Source organism: Solanum verrucosum, unplaced genomic scaffold (genome assembly GCF_900185275.1).
Source record: "Solanum verrucosum unplaced genomic scaffold, falcon-dt-bn FXZP01000177.1, whole genome shotgun sequence".
In the NCBI taxonomy this organism is placed as follows: domain Eukaryota; kingdom Viridiplantae; phylum Streptophyta; class Magnoliopsida; order Solanales; family Solanaceae; genus Solanum; species Solanum verrucosum.
In genome coordinates this window covers 1906657-1922307 of record NW_026020401.1, presented here as the reverse complement: position 1 = coordinate 1922307, position 15651 = coordinate 1906657, and the positions used below count along the sequence as shown (strand labels likewise).

General features: G+C 36.5%; 1 protein-coding gene and 1 pseudogene across 1 annotated transcript; both read left to right on the top strand.

Annotated features, from left to right (window-relative positions):
- The first annotated feature begins 1916 nt into the window (after window positions 1–1916).
- LOC125840001 (uncharacterized) lies at window positions 1917–9120 on the top strand. Its single transcript, XM_049518982.1, has 7 exons — window positions 1917–2084; window positions 3148–3333; window positions 7158–7298; window positions 7847–7955; window positions 8053–8114; window positions 8561–8664; window positions 8849–9120. The coding sequence occupies exons 2-7, from the start codon at window positions 3241–3243 to the stop codon at window positions 8952–8954; spliced, it is 615 nt and encodes a 204-aa protein (XP_049374939.1). The 5' UTR covers window positions 1917–2084; window positions 3148–3240; the 3' UTR covers window positions 8955–9120.
- A 1672-nt stretch (window positions 9121–10792) lies between these two features.
- Window positions 10793–14222, top strand: LOC125839914 (probable disease resistance protein At4g27220; annotated as a pseudogene).
- Window positions 14223–15651: the final 1429 nt, after the last annotated feature.

The following is a 15651-nucleotide window of genomic DNA, read 5'->3' as shown; positions in this document are numbered from 1 at the left end:
GAATTATAGTAAAGGGTTTAAAAATATTTTTTGTACATTTTTTGTTCTAAAAAATATCCTTCTATTTATTTTTTTGATCTACAAATATTTTTCATTCACATTTAACTCACTTATACTCTTGAAATTAACAATGCTCTTTTTATTTTGTTTTTTAATTTTTTTTTTATTATGTATCATTTTCTTATTGGATGAAATAAAAAGCCATCTCCATTAAATTTTCTCTCATAATTTATTCAATCCAAAACAATATACCTCTTCGAGAAAAAGTTTTCAAACATAAATCTAGTAGCTTTTTTATATTTATTGTAGTTTTTTTTCTAAAAAGCTAAGTTTGTTTGGGATCATAAGAAGGATATTGTTTTGACTTGGAAAAATATTTGGCGGGGGGGGGGGGGGGGGGGGGGGGGGAATCTAAAAGAAAATTATTTGTTGCATTTTTTTTTTTGTGTCGTCTTTTTGGGATCATGAAACATATATATTATTTTTGATTTGGGTAAATTATGAAAAAAAATATTAAAAACTCTTTTTTAAAATACCTAATATTTTTTGGAATTTGCTATAACTTTATCAAGAAAGTAAGTTTTTAATTTTTATCATGTTATAGTAAAAATAAGGAAAATTATTCAAATTTTATTAAATAAAAATTAAAGAAAGTTAATACGGTATAATAAATCACTTTGATCAAAATAATGCTTAATGTGTAGACAATGCTTTATTTCGATTCTTAATATATTTCACTTAATTTAAATGGTCTTTAATGTATAATAAAAGTGTCCATTTTGATCTTTAATATATTTCATCTGATTGAAATAATCCTTAATGTATAACAAAAATGTGGTTATTTTGATTCGTTACTCTATATCTAATAGATTTAAATAAAAAGTGTTAAATTTAGTTGCGGATCTCACGTAGTTAAAAAAATCCTTCATTATTATCTTCTTTGTTAGCTTCATGGATTTTTTTAATCCCCTTTTTGTAACTTCTAGGGAAAACAATAGTAGATTATTAGGTTAGTGTAATAATATTTTAGGAAAGAGAAAATAGTAATTTGTTGGAGAAAGTAGTGAAAATATTGTGAGATTTTATAGAGTTCTTTTTTTGAAGCTAGCAAAGAAGACAATAATGGTGAATTTTGTTAGCCACGTAAGGTCCACAGTTAAATTTAACATTTTTTGATAAACCTATTAGCTTTGGGGTAAATGACCAAAATGAACACATTTTGTTATATATTAAGAACCATTACAATCCAGTGAAATATATTAATGACCAAAATGAACATCTTTATTACTATAATTTATACATTAAGGATTATTTAAATCAAATAAAATATATTCCCTCCGCTTCTATTTAGTTGTCACCATTTTAGGTTTCACGTTTCTTTAAAAAATTAGGTAAGTTTACTACCCTTATTTAGTGTTTTCTTGAAGTCAAATTTTCAATAAATAAAATAATTACTTTGTTTTTTTATGTTGGTCAAATACATACTTTCAAGGATAAAATATGAATAATAATGTCATTTATGCATTGATTTTATGAAATGACAAGTATTAAATAACATGTATTTTTAGTAAAGACGATATGTAAATAAGAACGTACAGAGTACGGTAAAATATTTAGGCATAATATATAAACACGACCCTTAACTTAATTTCAGCGGACAATTATGTCCTCCAACTTTGAGTATGCACAAGTAGACACTTAAATTTGTATAAAATTGAATAAGTAGACACACATTTACTCGTATACACCCAAAATTAAAGATCATAATTGCCGACTGACGTGAAGATAATGATCATGTTTATATATTATGTAAAATATATTACCCATACATTAAGGACAATTGATCATTTTCTCGATATTAATATTTGATTAAAGGTTAAATTTTGTGTAAATAAACAATTAAACATTAAAGGATGTTTTAAATTAAAATCTCGGTGGATCTGTATACATATTACAGTTTACCCCTCCTCCCCTCTCTTCCTCCTCCTCAACGCTCCGTCGCTTCTACCACCGTGCACAGCGGAACACCACTGCACAATCACCGCTACCATCATTCAGTTCTGCCGCTTCCTTCTCTGAATCAGGTTTCCGTTTCTCCTCCATTCCGGATCACTCATGAGTAGTTACTTTTTTTTTTCTTCGTATTTACAATTTCCAATGTCGGATCACAAAAGAATTAGCGTTATTTGTTGTAATTCGAGCTCAAAATCATAATCAGAAGCTGAAAATCGGTACTTTAGATTTCCTTTTATTAATTGGAGTACTAATTCTGATTGCAATTTCTTTGCGATTTTTCAAAAATATTTTTTAAAATCTTAAGTCCTTATTTAAGTTAATTGACAAAACTGAATACTGTTCCATTTTTATTTTGATCTACATGCAACAATGACAATTGTTCCTCTGTTCCAGACAAGTTGGGGTTATTTTGTTCTATATGTTAATTTTTATTTATTTATCATACTTCAATGGAAATGCTAATGATGTACATAAAATTCAGGCAGATATAGTGTTGATTGATGGACTAAACATTCGTATTAATTACTCTATAGGTCCCAATATAAATGACACCATTCTACTAATAATATTATTCATTATTTTTGTAGTGGGGGTGGATTCACTAGCACTGTTATCCCAATTCCATAGAGTGCTGCCAATCCTAGATAGTTGGGGCTGCATAATATGCAGTTGGTGGGATGGAAGGAGAATAATTCTCTCTTCGCTAGTAGTTATAGTTAATCAATTAGTAACTTTTGGAAAGAAGGAGTTGGGCTACCAACAATTAGCTATGTTGCTTGAATTCTCCAAAAATGCTGCCAGGTGTATGTGGGTTCCTCCAAAAGTATTGCATTATTTTGAGGATCTGGTATGGGTGCGATAACATTTTTGGAGGATTCAAGCAGCATAGGCCGTTAGCAAGCATGTGTATATTGAGATGCGAATGGGGTTTTCCGGCTATCAGCCGGGTTTGTAGAGCTCCTAAATACTGATATTGGGGCTTCAATTGTATTTCTACGTGCCTATATTGTTAGGGGGCATCCTTTATCAATTATAAGTATGTTCGTTCACTTTAGTATAAGATTTTAGTTTGTTCATATTAACATGTCTCTTTTGATTTCCATGGAGATGGTAACGAGTCATTCCTTTCAGGTTTCGTTCTGATGAGTGATGACTAGAGAACAAATCACCATATAGCCTGTTGCAATCTGTAGTCAATCATAGAGGAAACAGGAGAAGATAGAGATGTTTTCATTATTTTATGGACTATATAAATACATGTTTAGCAAGACAGAGTTTCATGTCCTTATTCTTGGGATTGACAAGGCTGGGAAAACGGTACATTATCAACTATTTTCTTCCTTCAAACTTTTTTTATAATTTTGTGCAATGTTTCATGTACTTTACTCCATCCAGTTTTACGTTTAATCGCTTGTGCTAGATATCTTCTAAATGATATTATAACAACAACAACAAACACAATGTAATCCCACAAGTGGGGTTTGGGGAGGGTAAAGTATACGCATACCTTACCCCTATCTTGAAAAGGTAGAGAGGTTGTTTCTGATAAACCCTATATTCTAAATGATCATTTGAATTGCCAAAACTATTTGTCTTAGTAGCAATATATTCTTATTCAATCTTTGCAGTGGGTTTTAGACCAGCGGTAGGTTTTGAAATTCTAGAAGTGGTCTTTCGAGGGCTAGTGGTCCATCTCAAAATTAAATGTATTTCTAGTGGGTCAAAGCTTTGCTGTCTTACTTTATATCACAGTGATCTTTAAAGTTCAGCAATAAAACAACACTTACATGTCTAGAAAAACTTAAGAACACAACTCCCTTTAAGTTGACATGTTAACATATGAGAGGGAGAGGTCAAATGGATAATATATGGATGGAAGCTGAGGTAATTGTTTGTTTTCTTACTGTTTTGTGGCTGGAAAGATTCTGGTCATTCTGTAAGGAAATGCAAATGCAGAAACAACAGTGAATAAGTAATAGAGTGGGTCAAAGTCCCACATTTGTAAGGGAATGGACTGGTGGTCTGCTTATATAGACTTGGGCAATCCTCCCCTCATGTGCTAAGTTTTGGGGTTGAGTTAGACTCAGATGCCATATCTTTACATGGTACCAGAGCCAGGTCCATCTGTGGTTTGACTTCCGGCCTATGCTCCAGTTGGGCCTCTGGGAGTGAAGGGGGGTGTTCGAGTGGGTCGAAGTCCCACATTGGTAGGGGATTGGACCGGTGGTCTGCCTATACGGACTTGGACAATCCTCCCCCTCATGAGCTAGCTTTTGGAGTTAAGTTAGGCTCAGGTGTCATATCTTTATAATATAGGATAGAGAAGAAAGATGGGAAAGAAAGAAGAAAGGAGATAGGATGTAGAGAGAGAGAGAGAGAGTAAAAGTAATCACTTGAAGCTTCTCTAAGATCACTGTATTCACCGTGTCAAACACAAAGATTAACATGGCTTATGTGGAGAAAAAAGCTGAAGAAAAGACTAGAAGTAAGCACCAACTTTTTTTTACACCCAAAGGTGTGGCCCAATGGTCAATAAAGTGGATTGAGCACCATGAGGTCTTCGCTTCAATTCCAAGCAGAGACAAAACACTAGGTGATTTTTTCTCAAATGTTCTAGCCGTGGTGGACAGGGTTACCTAGTACTTGTTGCTAGTGCAAGGTGGAAGGTATCCCGTGGAACTAGTCGAGGTGCGCGCAAGTTAGCCCAGACACCATGGTTATCAAAAAAAAAAGTTAGCACCAACTTTTGACAATCCCCAAGGTAGATTCAGTTATTGAAGCTTGTTTGTGAATTTGGATTCCACTTCATATTGTAATATTTCCTAAACTTTCTTGGATTAATATTTATATCATCTCTTGCTGGTTTTGTGAACAATCTCTCTATCTCCATAAGATAGGGGTAAGATCTGCGTACACTCTACCCTCCCAAGGTGGAGTAGTGTAATCTTACACTGGGTTTGTTGTTGTTCAATAGAATTTTTCATCAGACATCCTCCTCCTTGAATAGAGACTCTTCATAACTAGAATGTCTTCAGTTTCCTCCTGAACAGTAGTAGCAGCAATCACATCTGTCTTATTAACATCTCCACAATGGACTGTCTATGTTGAAGACATTGGTAATCCCTGTGTGTGGAGAACTTTTAATGGTCAAGCATTTACAATGAAGCTTCTTTTAGTGTGGGTTGAGAATTGTTTCTGGCACTTAACAATAATTGAAGTCCCCAGCTTCAAAGTCCTCTCATCGTCAATGTAGAGCTGCATAAGATTTGTAATCTGCATTACGATAGATAATCTTGGGTCGTCTGTTAGTATGAATTTGGTGAGCTATGCTCAGCGAATGCTTTCCTTTCGGAGCCTGAGAATGGTGAAGGAACTAAGACAATAGGTTTCCTCGGTTTCATACCATCTCAATTTCAAAGGGACTGGGGACCAGTGGTTTGATCGACACTAGACGGAGTTATTGTATCCGAAGTTGATCAAAGGCAGAACTAGGTCCCAAGCGGTTTGTCTCTAACAAGATGACACACAACAAAGTAGATCCACTAAACTTTGAGTACAACCTAAGTTTGGCCATGAGTTTGAAGGTGAAAAACAGTTGAGGGTTATAGCTTAGTGCTCTGAAATGCCAAAATGTCCTCCACAGTAACTAGTAAACTGAACGTCTTGACCAGAATCAGTAGTTTTGGGAAGTCTATGAAGTCACATGAACTGGGCTTTCTTCATGTAGTCTCTGGTAGTTCCCATGATACTGATGAAATTCACATAAATCTATTAGAAAGTAAAAAGACCTTGTGAAATTGCTGATGAACCTCCTTGTATGATGTAAATGTTAAACCAAGAAAGTTTGGTAAGTTCTCTGAGCAGAATTCTGCTTGTAAATTAAAACCAAGTGTTGCCATGTGATACAATTAAACCGTGAAGTTGGGCAGTTTACCTTTTTGATGGATCATCAACAGGAGAAACAACACTAGTAAACGAATCTTAAAATTCTTTTCTCAAGTTGGACCCTGATTGGCAGCAAGATAAGGAAGGTCAAACAAGACTGCAAGAAATATAGAAAAATCACTCCCAGAATCTTGAGTAAAACCCTAAGTTATTTGAAAAAAATTAGATATCTAGAAACATGCACACATCTACTGATGGAGCGCAGGTTCTTAAACTTGGGAAGTAAGACAAAAATAAAAGAAAAAAACTAGTCCATATCCTTTGTGAAGGAAGTATATATGGGAGTAACAACAGGGTCTTTTGCCGTGGAAAAAGATTTGGTTTAGCAAGGCTAACGACAGGGTCTTTTGGCCTTGAAACAATATTTGGTTTAGCAAGGCTTCTTTGAAGGTGTCTTGCTTCTCTTGGATTTAGCTAGGACGGCACTCACTCATTCCAACCTCCAAAAGAGGGGATTTCAGCTTTGTAGTAGGTGGGCATGTGTGAAGAGCACTCTGAATATGTTGGCCACCTCATTTTGCATTGTAGAGTTACTGTAGTTATGTCTTCTCACTCTGGCTTAATGCAAGGCTGCAAGCCTATATAATATCTTTGATTACTTGTAAGAAGAAATTTGGATATGGGAGTAGACTGCAATACAACAGTACTAGAGCTAGAGGGTAATACATGAGTGAAGTCCAATTTAGCTTTACTTGAAGAGATGACAAGTTATCCTTCATACTTAAAAAGGGCAGCCCGGTGCACAAAGCATCCCGCTTTTATGCAGGGTCCAGGGAAGGCCCGCACTCCAAGGGGTGTGATGTAGACAGCCTACTGTTGCTTTCACGGCTTGAACCCATGACTTATAGGTCATACAAAGACAACTTTACTTTTGCTCCAATGCTCTCATTCTTGTCCTTCATACTTAATAGAATAAAGTTGTCCCTGGAATTAGTTCTCTGTGAACGTTAATCTGAATTGCATCTTTATATTTTGACATGCCATTGTCTGAATTGCTTTGTTACTCTTTTTTCTTTGCTTTTAATTTTTAATCTTTTTGTAATTTCTCTTTCCCTATATTCGTGTGTGCGTGTGCTTGTGCGTGTGCGTGTGAGTGTGCGCGCGAATTTTACATGCTTAACCATTACAGATATATTACCAAAGTCTAGTCTTGAAAGGTTTCTTTCTAATCCTTCTTTCTATTATCAAATTTCTAGACATTGTTAGAGAAAATAAAGTCACAATACTCAAACTTGGAAGGCCTTCCACCAGATCGTATTGTTCCAACTGTGGGGCTCAATATTGGTCGTGTTGAAGCATCAAATACGAAGCTTGTATTTTGGGATTTAGGAGGTCAGGTATGAACTTTGCTTCCTGTGACCTCTGAGATGATTAAATTTCCATTTTAGAACCGTAAAGGGTCTGTAAAATAAATGCAGCAGCAGATAAATGTATATGTATGACAAAAGACAAGTTTGAAGTGCTTGACATCAGACATCTGCTTTATACTTCTAAGTTTGATGATGAAGTGCATGTTGTTATCACAGTTGCATGATTTTTGGCGTATATTGTGCAACTTATGATGGTCATCTACTACTCTTGTTTAGGAAGTATATTTCCAACCTTGAGTGTATTTTGATAATTCTCTGCCTATTATAGGACAGTTCTCAAACTTAAGATGTATTTTGATAACTTTCCGCCTTATATAGGACAGTTTTCGCTGGCATGACCTTTGTTATAAATAGATGAAGGGATTATACAATATTCTTATGTTTTCTCGCTAGAGCTTAGTCAGCAGATAGGGGTGTCAGTTCTCTGACAGCAAGATACTTTTTTTATATTTCAGCTGGTTATAGACAGTTCATATAAGTTTCTCTGACTAACATGAGACCATTTATACACTTAGCCTGGTCTTCGCTCAATCTGGGAGAAGTATTATGAAGAGGCACATGCTGTGATATATGTTGTTGATGCTGCTAGTCCATCACGCTTTGAGGATTCTAAATCTGCACTTGGTATGTACAGTTGGTTAGTTATGTGTTCAAAGTTTTGTTTAGTTCACGATTAATGGGCATCATAGTTTGTTTATTTTTTCACTTCAATAACTGGCAGAAAAAGTTCTCCGGCATGAGGATCTGCAAGGAGCCCCACTTCTGATATTAGCAAACAAGCAGGTAAAGGCACAAAACAGTTTCTTCCATACAAGAGGTTCTTTATCATGGATGTAATGATTGAACAGAGCACAGCTCTTTGTCTCTTCCTTGTCTACTTCATTTGTCAATGATAGTTATATTTTTATAATCTCTGGATCTATTAGTCTTTATACTTTATTTGCCAAGACTAGATGTTGTCATTATATTTCTTGTTTTATCATTGTCAAAAAGGATTCTCTTCTACATGTGCTTTCATCAGAAGCGAAAAGATGGATTCCAAATATGTGACTAAGCGCATACCGGCTTCAGTGCTCTAGATATTCCCTTGATTCCTTTATTTCTGTTCTGCTTATATGGCGAAAACCCGCCTTTCCAGATGGAGAAAGTGATAGTTGACAGATGACATTAACTTTGTGTGCTTGTCGTGAATATACAATTTGCTTATGCACATCAATTTGTTAAAGCAGGACCTTGCAGATGCTGTATCAGCAGAAGAAGTTGCCCGGTATCTCGATCTCAAGAAACTCGATGAGAGAGCTTATACCTTTCTAGCTGTTTCATCCTATGACGGGTGAGTAATACATCTTTATCAGTATCACACATTAGAACTACATCACTCTATGTTAGTCATATAGAAGACCACTGCATAAAGCCATTTTCCGAGAAGGTTTGACTCATTATGGTTTTAAAAACTCTTAACTAAGAGTCCTGGAAACACGCTTGAATAATACAAGCTTTCGCTTGCTTGATTGCAGGTTAGGAATCAAGGAAAGTGTGAATTGGCTTGTAGATGTAATGGAGAGGAGTAAGAGAACAGAAATGTTGCAACTCCGAGCAGGGGCAAACCTTATCTCTAATTAGAAGGAATCATCCATATTGCAATAATTTTTATTACCATACCATTCCTGTAACTTTTGTAAGTAAATCAGGTTCACATTTTAGTCCCATCTTACCTGATATTGGAATTTCGTCAGTGATACGTGCAAAATGTGATGTTAACCTCCACAACTGCAACCAGTTGTGAAGTTTACCTTCAACTTATTACGCGTCCTACTTATAAAGTCTTTGATTCTCATCGTCGTTGATTTGTATCTTTTTTCATTGTGAATGGAAAACCAGTTTGTGCACTGCATTCATATGATATCGATGGGTGATATGGAGCATTTGGCAAGATAGTTCTTTTATTTGACATTGTCAAGTACAATCCGAGACTCAGATTCTGATTAGTTCAGATTTCAGTGGAAGATAACTTGCACACATATTATTAAATCCTGCAAATTATGTCGTAAAAGGCATAACAAATTATGTCCCTGACATTGAAACAACAAATGACTTTTTCGTGACATAAGTTTATACGTTTGTATCATAATATCCTACAAATTATGACATAAAAAATATAATAAATTACGGCTCAGAAGTTGTGAAGAATCTGAATTCTCTCATCCCCTTATTTGGCTTCTCGCTCTCCGTTCTCTTGCTAATGTTTTTCTATTTTGTAGTCTGCTTTCGGTATTTACCCAGTTGAAAAACGATAAATGATACGACCCAGGGCCAATTCTGGTTCTTCTTCCTATCGAAAAGCTATTGAAGTTTCCATGTTTTCTGTTTGCTCTTGAGTTAAGCCTTCGTACATTGATAACAAAGTGAAATATTTCTCTTTATATATCACTTCTTTTTCCTCTCAATAATTATCCAAGTAGTAAATTTCAGAAACTCTTTGCTAATGGCTTTTTCATGTAGCTTGGTACCCAAAACAATGCTAAGATTTACTTGTCTGCTCAAGACAATAATAACTACTCCTGTAAGCCGCTATAGTTAATAATTCAAAATATTTAGAAAATAACAGAGAGGTCCTACTGTGTCAAATCATCTTTGCATTTATGTCGTTATTTACTAATGAGAAAGGGAAAAACAATCTTGTATTTTCACTTCAATAATACAGAACATGACTCCACTTTTGTTTCAAAAGCAAATATTACACTTTTACTTTTATTTCTACTTTTCTCTGTGTGTCTGCCATTTTGAAATGTTATCTAATCAACAATCCCACTTTAATATTGCTGTCATTTTGACCCCACTAGTACCAATGGTGGTAATTGGGCGGATTGAGTTAAATTTAGGCGGGTCATAATGAGTTAGACAATAATCGGGTTAAGACCCAATTCAATCCAAATTTACTTAGGTCAGAATGGGTTGGGTCAAAATTAGTTAGTCAACGGGTTATATAACGGTTTAAGACCCAACCAAATTTTACTAACATTAATTATTTTATTTGTTCTTTTAAACTATTTTAGTGCCTAATAATTTATTTTTTTCCATTATTATGAATATATATAATATATCAAATTGAAAAAAAAAGTTTTTTTAAAAAAATATTTTGACAAGATTGTCATGAGTCTTCCAAGTTTGAGTATTGTGACATATCAATCCAATTTTTAATGTATTAAAATGAGTTGGGTTGAAATGGATTGAGCTAATGAATGAACCGGTCAGTAATCAAATGAGAGGGTCAGTAATCAACCCAAACTTAACCGGGTTGGGTGGGTTGGGTTTGATTTGCCACCCCTAACTACTGTACCAAATTCTCTATTATTGCTCTAGTTAAGCTTTACTTCCCAGTAACTAAGAAAACCAGTTCAAAAAGAGAGAATTGAAAAAACTAAAGAGTAATTAGCAGAGTTCAAAGACTTCAAATTGCTATGGATTTCTTATGTAAAGTTGTGGACAAAGTCGCAGATTGGTTGATCGATTCAGTTGTTGGAGAGATTAAATATTTCTTTACCTATGATCATGAGAGCAACATCACATCTTTGAATAATGAATTTGAGACGCTGGAGGATATCAGAAGTGGAGTGCAGCGAGGAGCAGAAGCTGCTCGGAGAAACTCACGTGAGGTTGCACCAACAATACAGCATTGGTCAGCGCGTGTTGATACTACTACTAGTGATGTAGCTACTGTATTGCGACGTAGAGCTGAAGTTGAAAGAGGTTGTTGCTATGGCCGGTGTCCAAACTTGAAGTCGCGTTACTTGCTGAGCAAGAAATCTAAGGAAATTGTACTGAATGTGATTGGTCTTCAAACTGAAGGCAGAAATTATGTGGATTTTTCGTATCCTGTTGAAGTTGAAGCTATGCCTAGCAACACTGGTGAGGAATTTGAGTCCAGAAAATTGAAAGAGGAAGAAGTGATGGCTGCTTTGAGAGACGTTGGCGGGGTCTCTATGATTGGGATATGTGGTATGGGTGGTGTTGGTAAGACAACAATGACTGAGAAAATAAGACAAAAGGCGAAACAAGAAAGGTTGTTCACTGATGTTGTCATGGTAACTGTTAGTCAACAACCGGACTTCAAAAGAATTCAGGATGAAATTGCAAGAGAAGCTGGGCTGACCTTAGAGGGGAATAATTTGTGGAGTCGTGGAGATCAGCTGTGTTCAAGGTTAATGGATCAGGACAGAAGCATCCTTATAATCTTGGATGATGTTTGGAAGGCTCTTGAACTAGAAAAACTTGGAATTCCTAGTGGTAGCAACCAAAATCATCAGTGTAAAGTGATATTCACAACACGTTTCCGATCTATTTGTGAAGCAATGGGAGCTCAGAAGATCATGGAAGTTGGAACCTTATCTAAAGAGGAAGCATGGATCCTTTTCAGCCAGAAAGTTGGTAATTCAATCGACGATCTTTCTCTACTTGACATAGCAAAAGATGTCGCCAAAGAATGCAATGGGCTGCCGCTTGCAATTATTACAGTTGCAGGAGCACTAAAAAAAGCATAAAAACAAGCGTTCGTGGGACTGTGCCCTTGAACAATTACGTGGTGCAGTAACAATAAATATCCCTGAAGTTCTCACAGAGGTGTATAAACCTCTGAGGCTAAGCTATGATTACTTGGGAAGTAATGAAGCTAAGTACCTCTTTTTGCTTTGTTCCTTGTTCGAGGAAGATAGTGATATCCGTCCTGAAGAATTACTTAGATATGGAATGCAGCTTGACATCCTATCAGAAATCAGTAATTTAGAACATGCAAGAAATATGGTGTGTTATCTGTTAGAAATACTGAAAGATTGTTTCTTGTTATCCCAAGGTTCAAACAAAAGTTATGTCAAAATGCATGATGTGGTCCGTGATGTGGCTATAAGTATTGTTTCTAAGGGAGAGCATAACTTTATGGTAAGTCACCATGTGAACTCGGAAGAGTTCCCAAGAAGAAATTCCTATGAGCATTTCAGTCACATGTCAATTGTTGCAAATAAATTTGATGAGCTTCCTAGCCCAATCGTTTGTCCAAAACTGAAGTTTCTAATGTTAAAACTCTGTTTCGTAAAGCCATTCAAATTACAGGACAATTTTTTTGATGGCATGAGTAAACTCAACGTCTTAAGCTTGAGTGGATATGCGGACTCCATTTGGTCTTTTCCAGCATCCGTTCAGAGGTTGTCATGTCTGAGGACGCTGTGTCTGAGTAATGTACGGTTGGATGACATATCCATCATTGGAGAACTTGTCACTTTAGAAATTCTCAGCATACGAGATTCTCAGTTTAGAGGAGCTGCCAGTGGAGATAGGAAAATTGACGAATCTAATTATGTTAGAGTTTTGGAATGAGAATAAATCACTCGAAAGGATTTCAGCAGGGGTCTTATCAAGACTAACTCGATTGGAGGAACTACATATGATGAAAGTTAAACATTGTAGTTACTCCACCTTGAGTGAACTAGAATCCTTATCGAAATTGACTGCACTCACACTGAGTGAATGTTCCGAAGATGTGATCTACAGTGACTTGTGCCTTCCCTCCAAGTTGACACAGTACACTCTTACGGTGGGTGAAGCCTACAGAGCGGCTTCAAACATGGATGATTACGACAAGAATATTGCTTTAAATGTCACTGAGACTGCCCCATTGGGTGATTGGATCTGCCACATGTTGAAGAAGAGCGAAGTTGTACATTCAACCGGAAAGGGCTCTAATAATGTGTTGACTGAGTTGCAGCTGAATAACCTTCAGAACGTGAAATGTCTCAGCCTCTTTGATTGTGATTTAGTCACACATTTATTGAACATCTCTCGGAGTACACATGAAGTAATCAAGTTCCCGAATTTATATGAGTTGGAACTTCAATCTCTGAAATTCTTCACACACTTTTGCAGTGACAATGTTGAGGGCATTGAGTTCCCTCGGTTGCGGAAAATGAATCTAGACGGATTACATCAGTTCCAAAATTTCTGGCCTACAGCCAACAACTCCATCACTCACTCAAATCCTCTTTTTCATGAAAAGGTTTGCTTCTACTTTTCTACATGGTCATTATAAAAAACTATACTCCTTTTTTTGGTCATGAATATTACTTTACTTGAGCACTAAAGATCCTTACTTTTACTTGCACATGAATATTACCTTACTTGAGCACTAAAGATCCTTACTTTACTTGCACAATGCCTATTTTTCTACTATTACTAGTGTTAGAAAAAAAAAAGGGCTTGATATACTCCTTTGGACCATTTATGTAACAATAGCTATATATGTGAAGGTACTGTTGTAACGAGAGTATATCAGCTCTAAATCGCAAATTTGAGGGATATATCATGCCCTTTTCTTATTTAAGAAAAGTATTAATAATATATTTCATATATTTGCAGGTTTGTTGTCCGAACTTGGAAGTGCTATTGATTGATAAAGCTAACAGCATAAGTGCTCTATGCTCTCATCAACTTCCTACGGCCTACTTCAGCAAACTTGTACACTTGAAAGTATATAGTTGTGGAAAATTGAGAAACTTGATGTCTCCGTCAGTGGCCAGAGGTATTTTGAATCTCCGAATACTACAAATAGCAGACTGCATATCAATGGAAGAAGTGATCACGGAAGAGGAACAACAAGGAGAAGAAATCATGACTAATGAGCCTTTATTTCCCCTATTGGAAGAGTTGTACCTTTACGATCTGCCAAAGCTGGGGCATTTCTTTATGAATAAGTGTTCTGATGACTTTCCATTTCTCGGAGTAGTGTGGATTCTTAACTGCCCTGAAATGAAGACATTTGTCCAAATCAAGGGCGTATACATATACAGGAGGGGGTCATCGGGTTCATGTGAACCCATGGTCCCCTCCCGAAATCATATATAGTAGTGTTATATTTTTTAAAAATATTTTAATATAGATGCGTGAACCCATACTCGAATTATCATATAATGTAGTACGATGATGATTGGATGCACCTCTCTAGGTGAGGTTAGAAATTTGAATCTTTTATCTATCTTGTTTTAGTTTTCTTTCTAAGATTTTGTAACTGGTTTGGATAAATAAAAGTTAATTTTGGACCTATGATTTTAAAATTTTAATGGTTTTCAGTAAAGAGAATCTAACCGATCAAATTTATGTCTTAGATCCACCTTTTTGTAATAGTGCACCCAACAACAACAACATACCCAGTGAAATCCCACTAGGTGGGGTCTGGGGAGGGTAGAGTGTACGCAGACCTTACCACTACCTCGTTGAGGTAGAGAGGCTGTTTTCGGGAGACCCTCAGCTCAAGAACATCAAATCTAAGTGACAGGAGAGATATATATAAAACATAACAACCAATACAAAAGATAGTGTATAATCAACAAATGAGACAATAACATCAAGAAAGTCATGTGAGGAGTGAAACGCAGTAAACAGCCATAAGGCTAGGACTACTCCAAACGCTAACAACCCATACCCTCGCAAAGGAAGACAACACGCTAACCCTACTAACCTTCAACCTTAATACGCGACCTCCACTCCTTCCTATCTAGAGTCATGTCCTCGGTAATGTGAAGCATAGCCAAGTCTTGTCTAATCACCTCTTCCCAATACTTCTTGGGCCTACCTCTACCCCTCCGCGTACCCTCTACCACCATTACCTCGCACCTCCTCACTGGGGCGTCTGCGCTCCGTCTCTTCACATGTCCAAACCATCTCAGTCTCGCTTCCCTCAGCTTGTCCACCACAGAGGCCACTCCCACCTTCTCCCGGATAACCTCATTCCTAATATTGTCGCTTCTAGTGTGCCCACACATCCATCTCAACATCATCATCTCCGCAACATGCATTTTTTGAACATGTGCGTTCTTGACTGGCCAACACTCCGCTCCATACAACAAGGCCTGTCTAACTACCACTCTGTAGAACTTACCTTTAAGTTTCGGTGGAATTTTCTTATCACATAATACTCCAGAGGCAAGCCTCCATTTCATCCAAGCAACCCCAATGCGATGTGTGACATCATCGTCGATGTCACCACTCCCTTGGATTACAACCCCAAGATACTTAAAACTTTCTTTCTTAGGAATGATCTGTGCGGCAAGTCTCACTTCCACATCTGTCTCATCCAACATATCACTGAATTTGCACCCTAAATATTCTGTTTTGGTCCTACTCAACTGAACCCTTTGGACTCCAGCGTTTGTCTCCACACCTCCAACCGCGCATTAATTCTGTCCCGCGTCTCATCAATCAATACTATGTCATCCGCAAATAACATACACCACGGGACCTTCTCCTGAATAGACCGCGTCAACTCATCCATCAC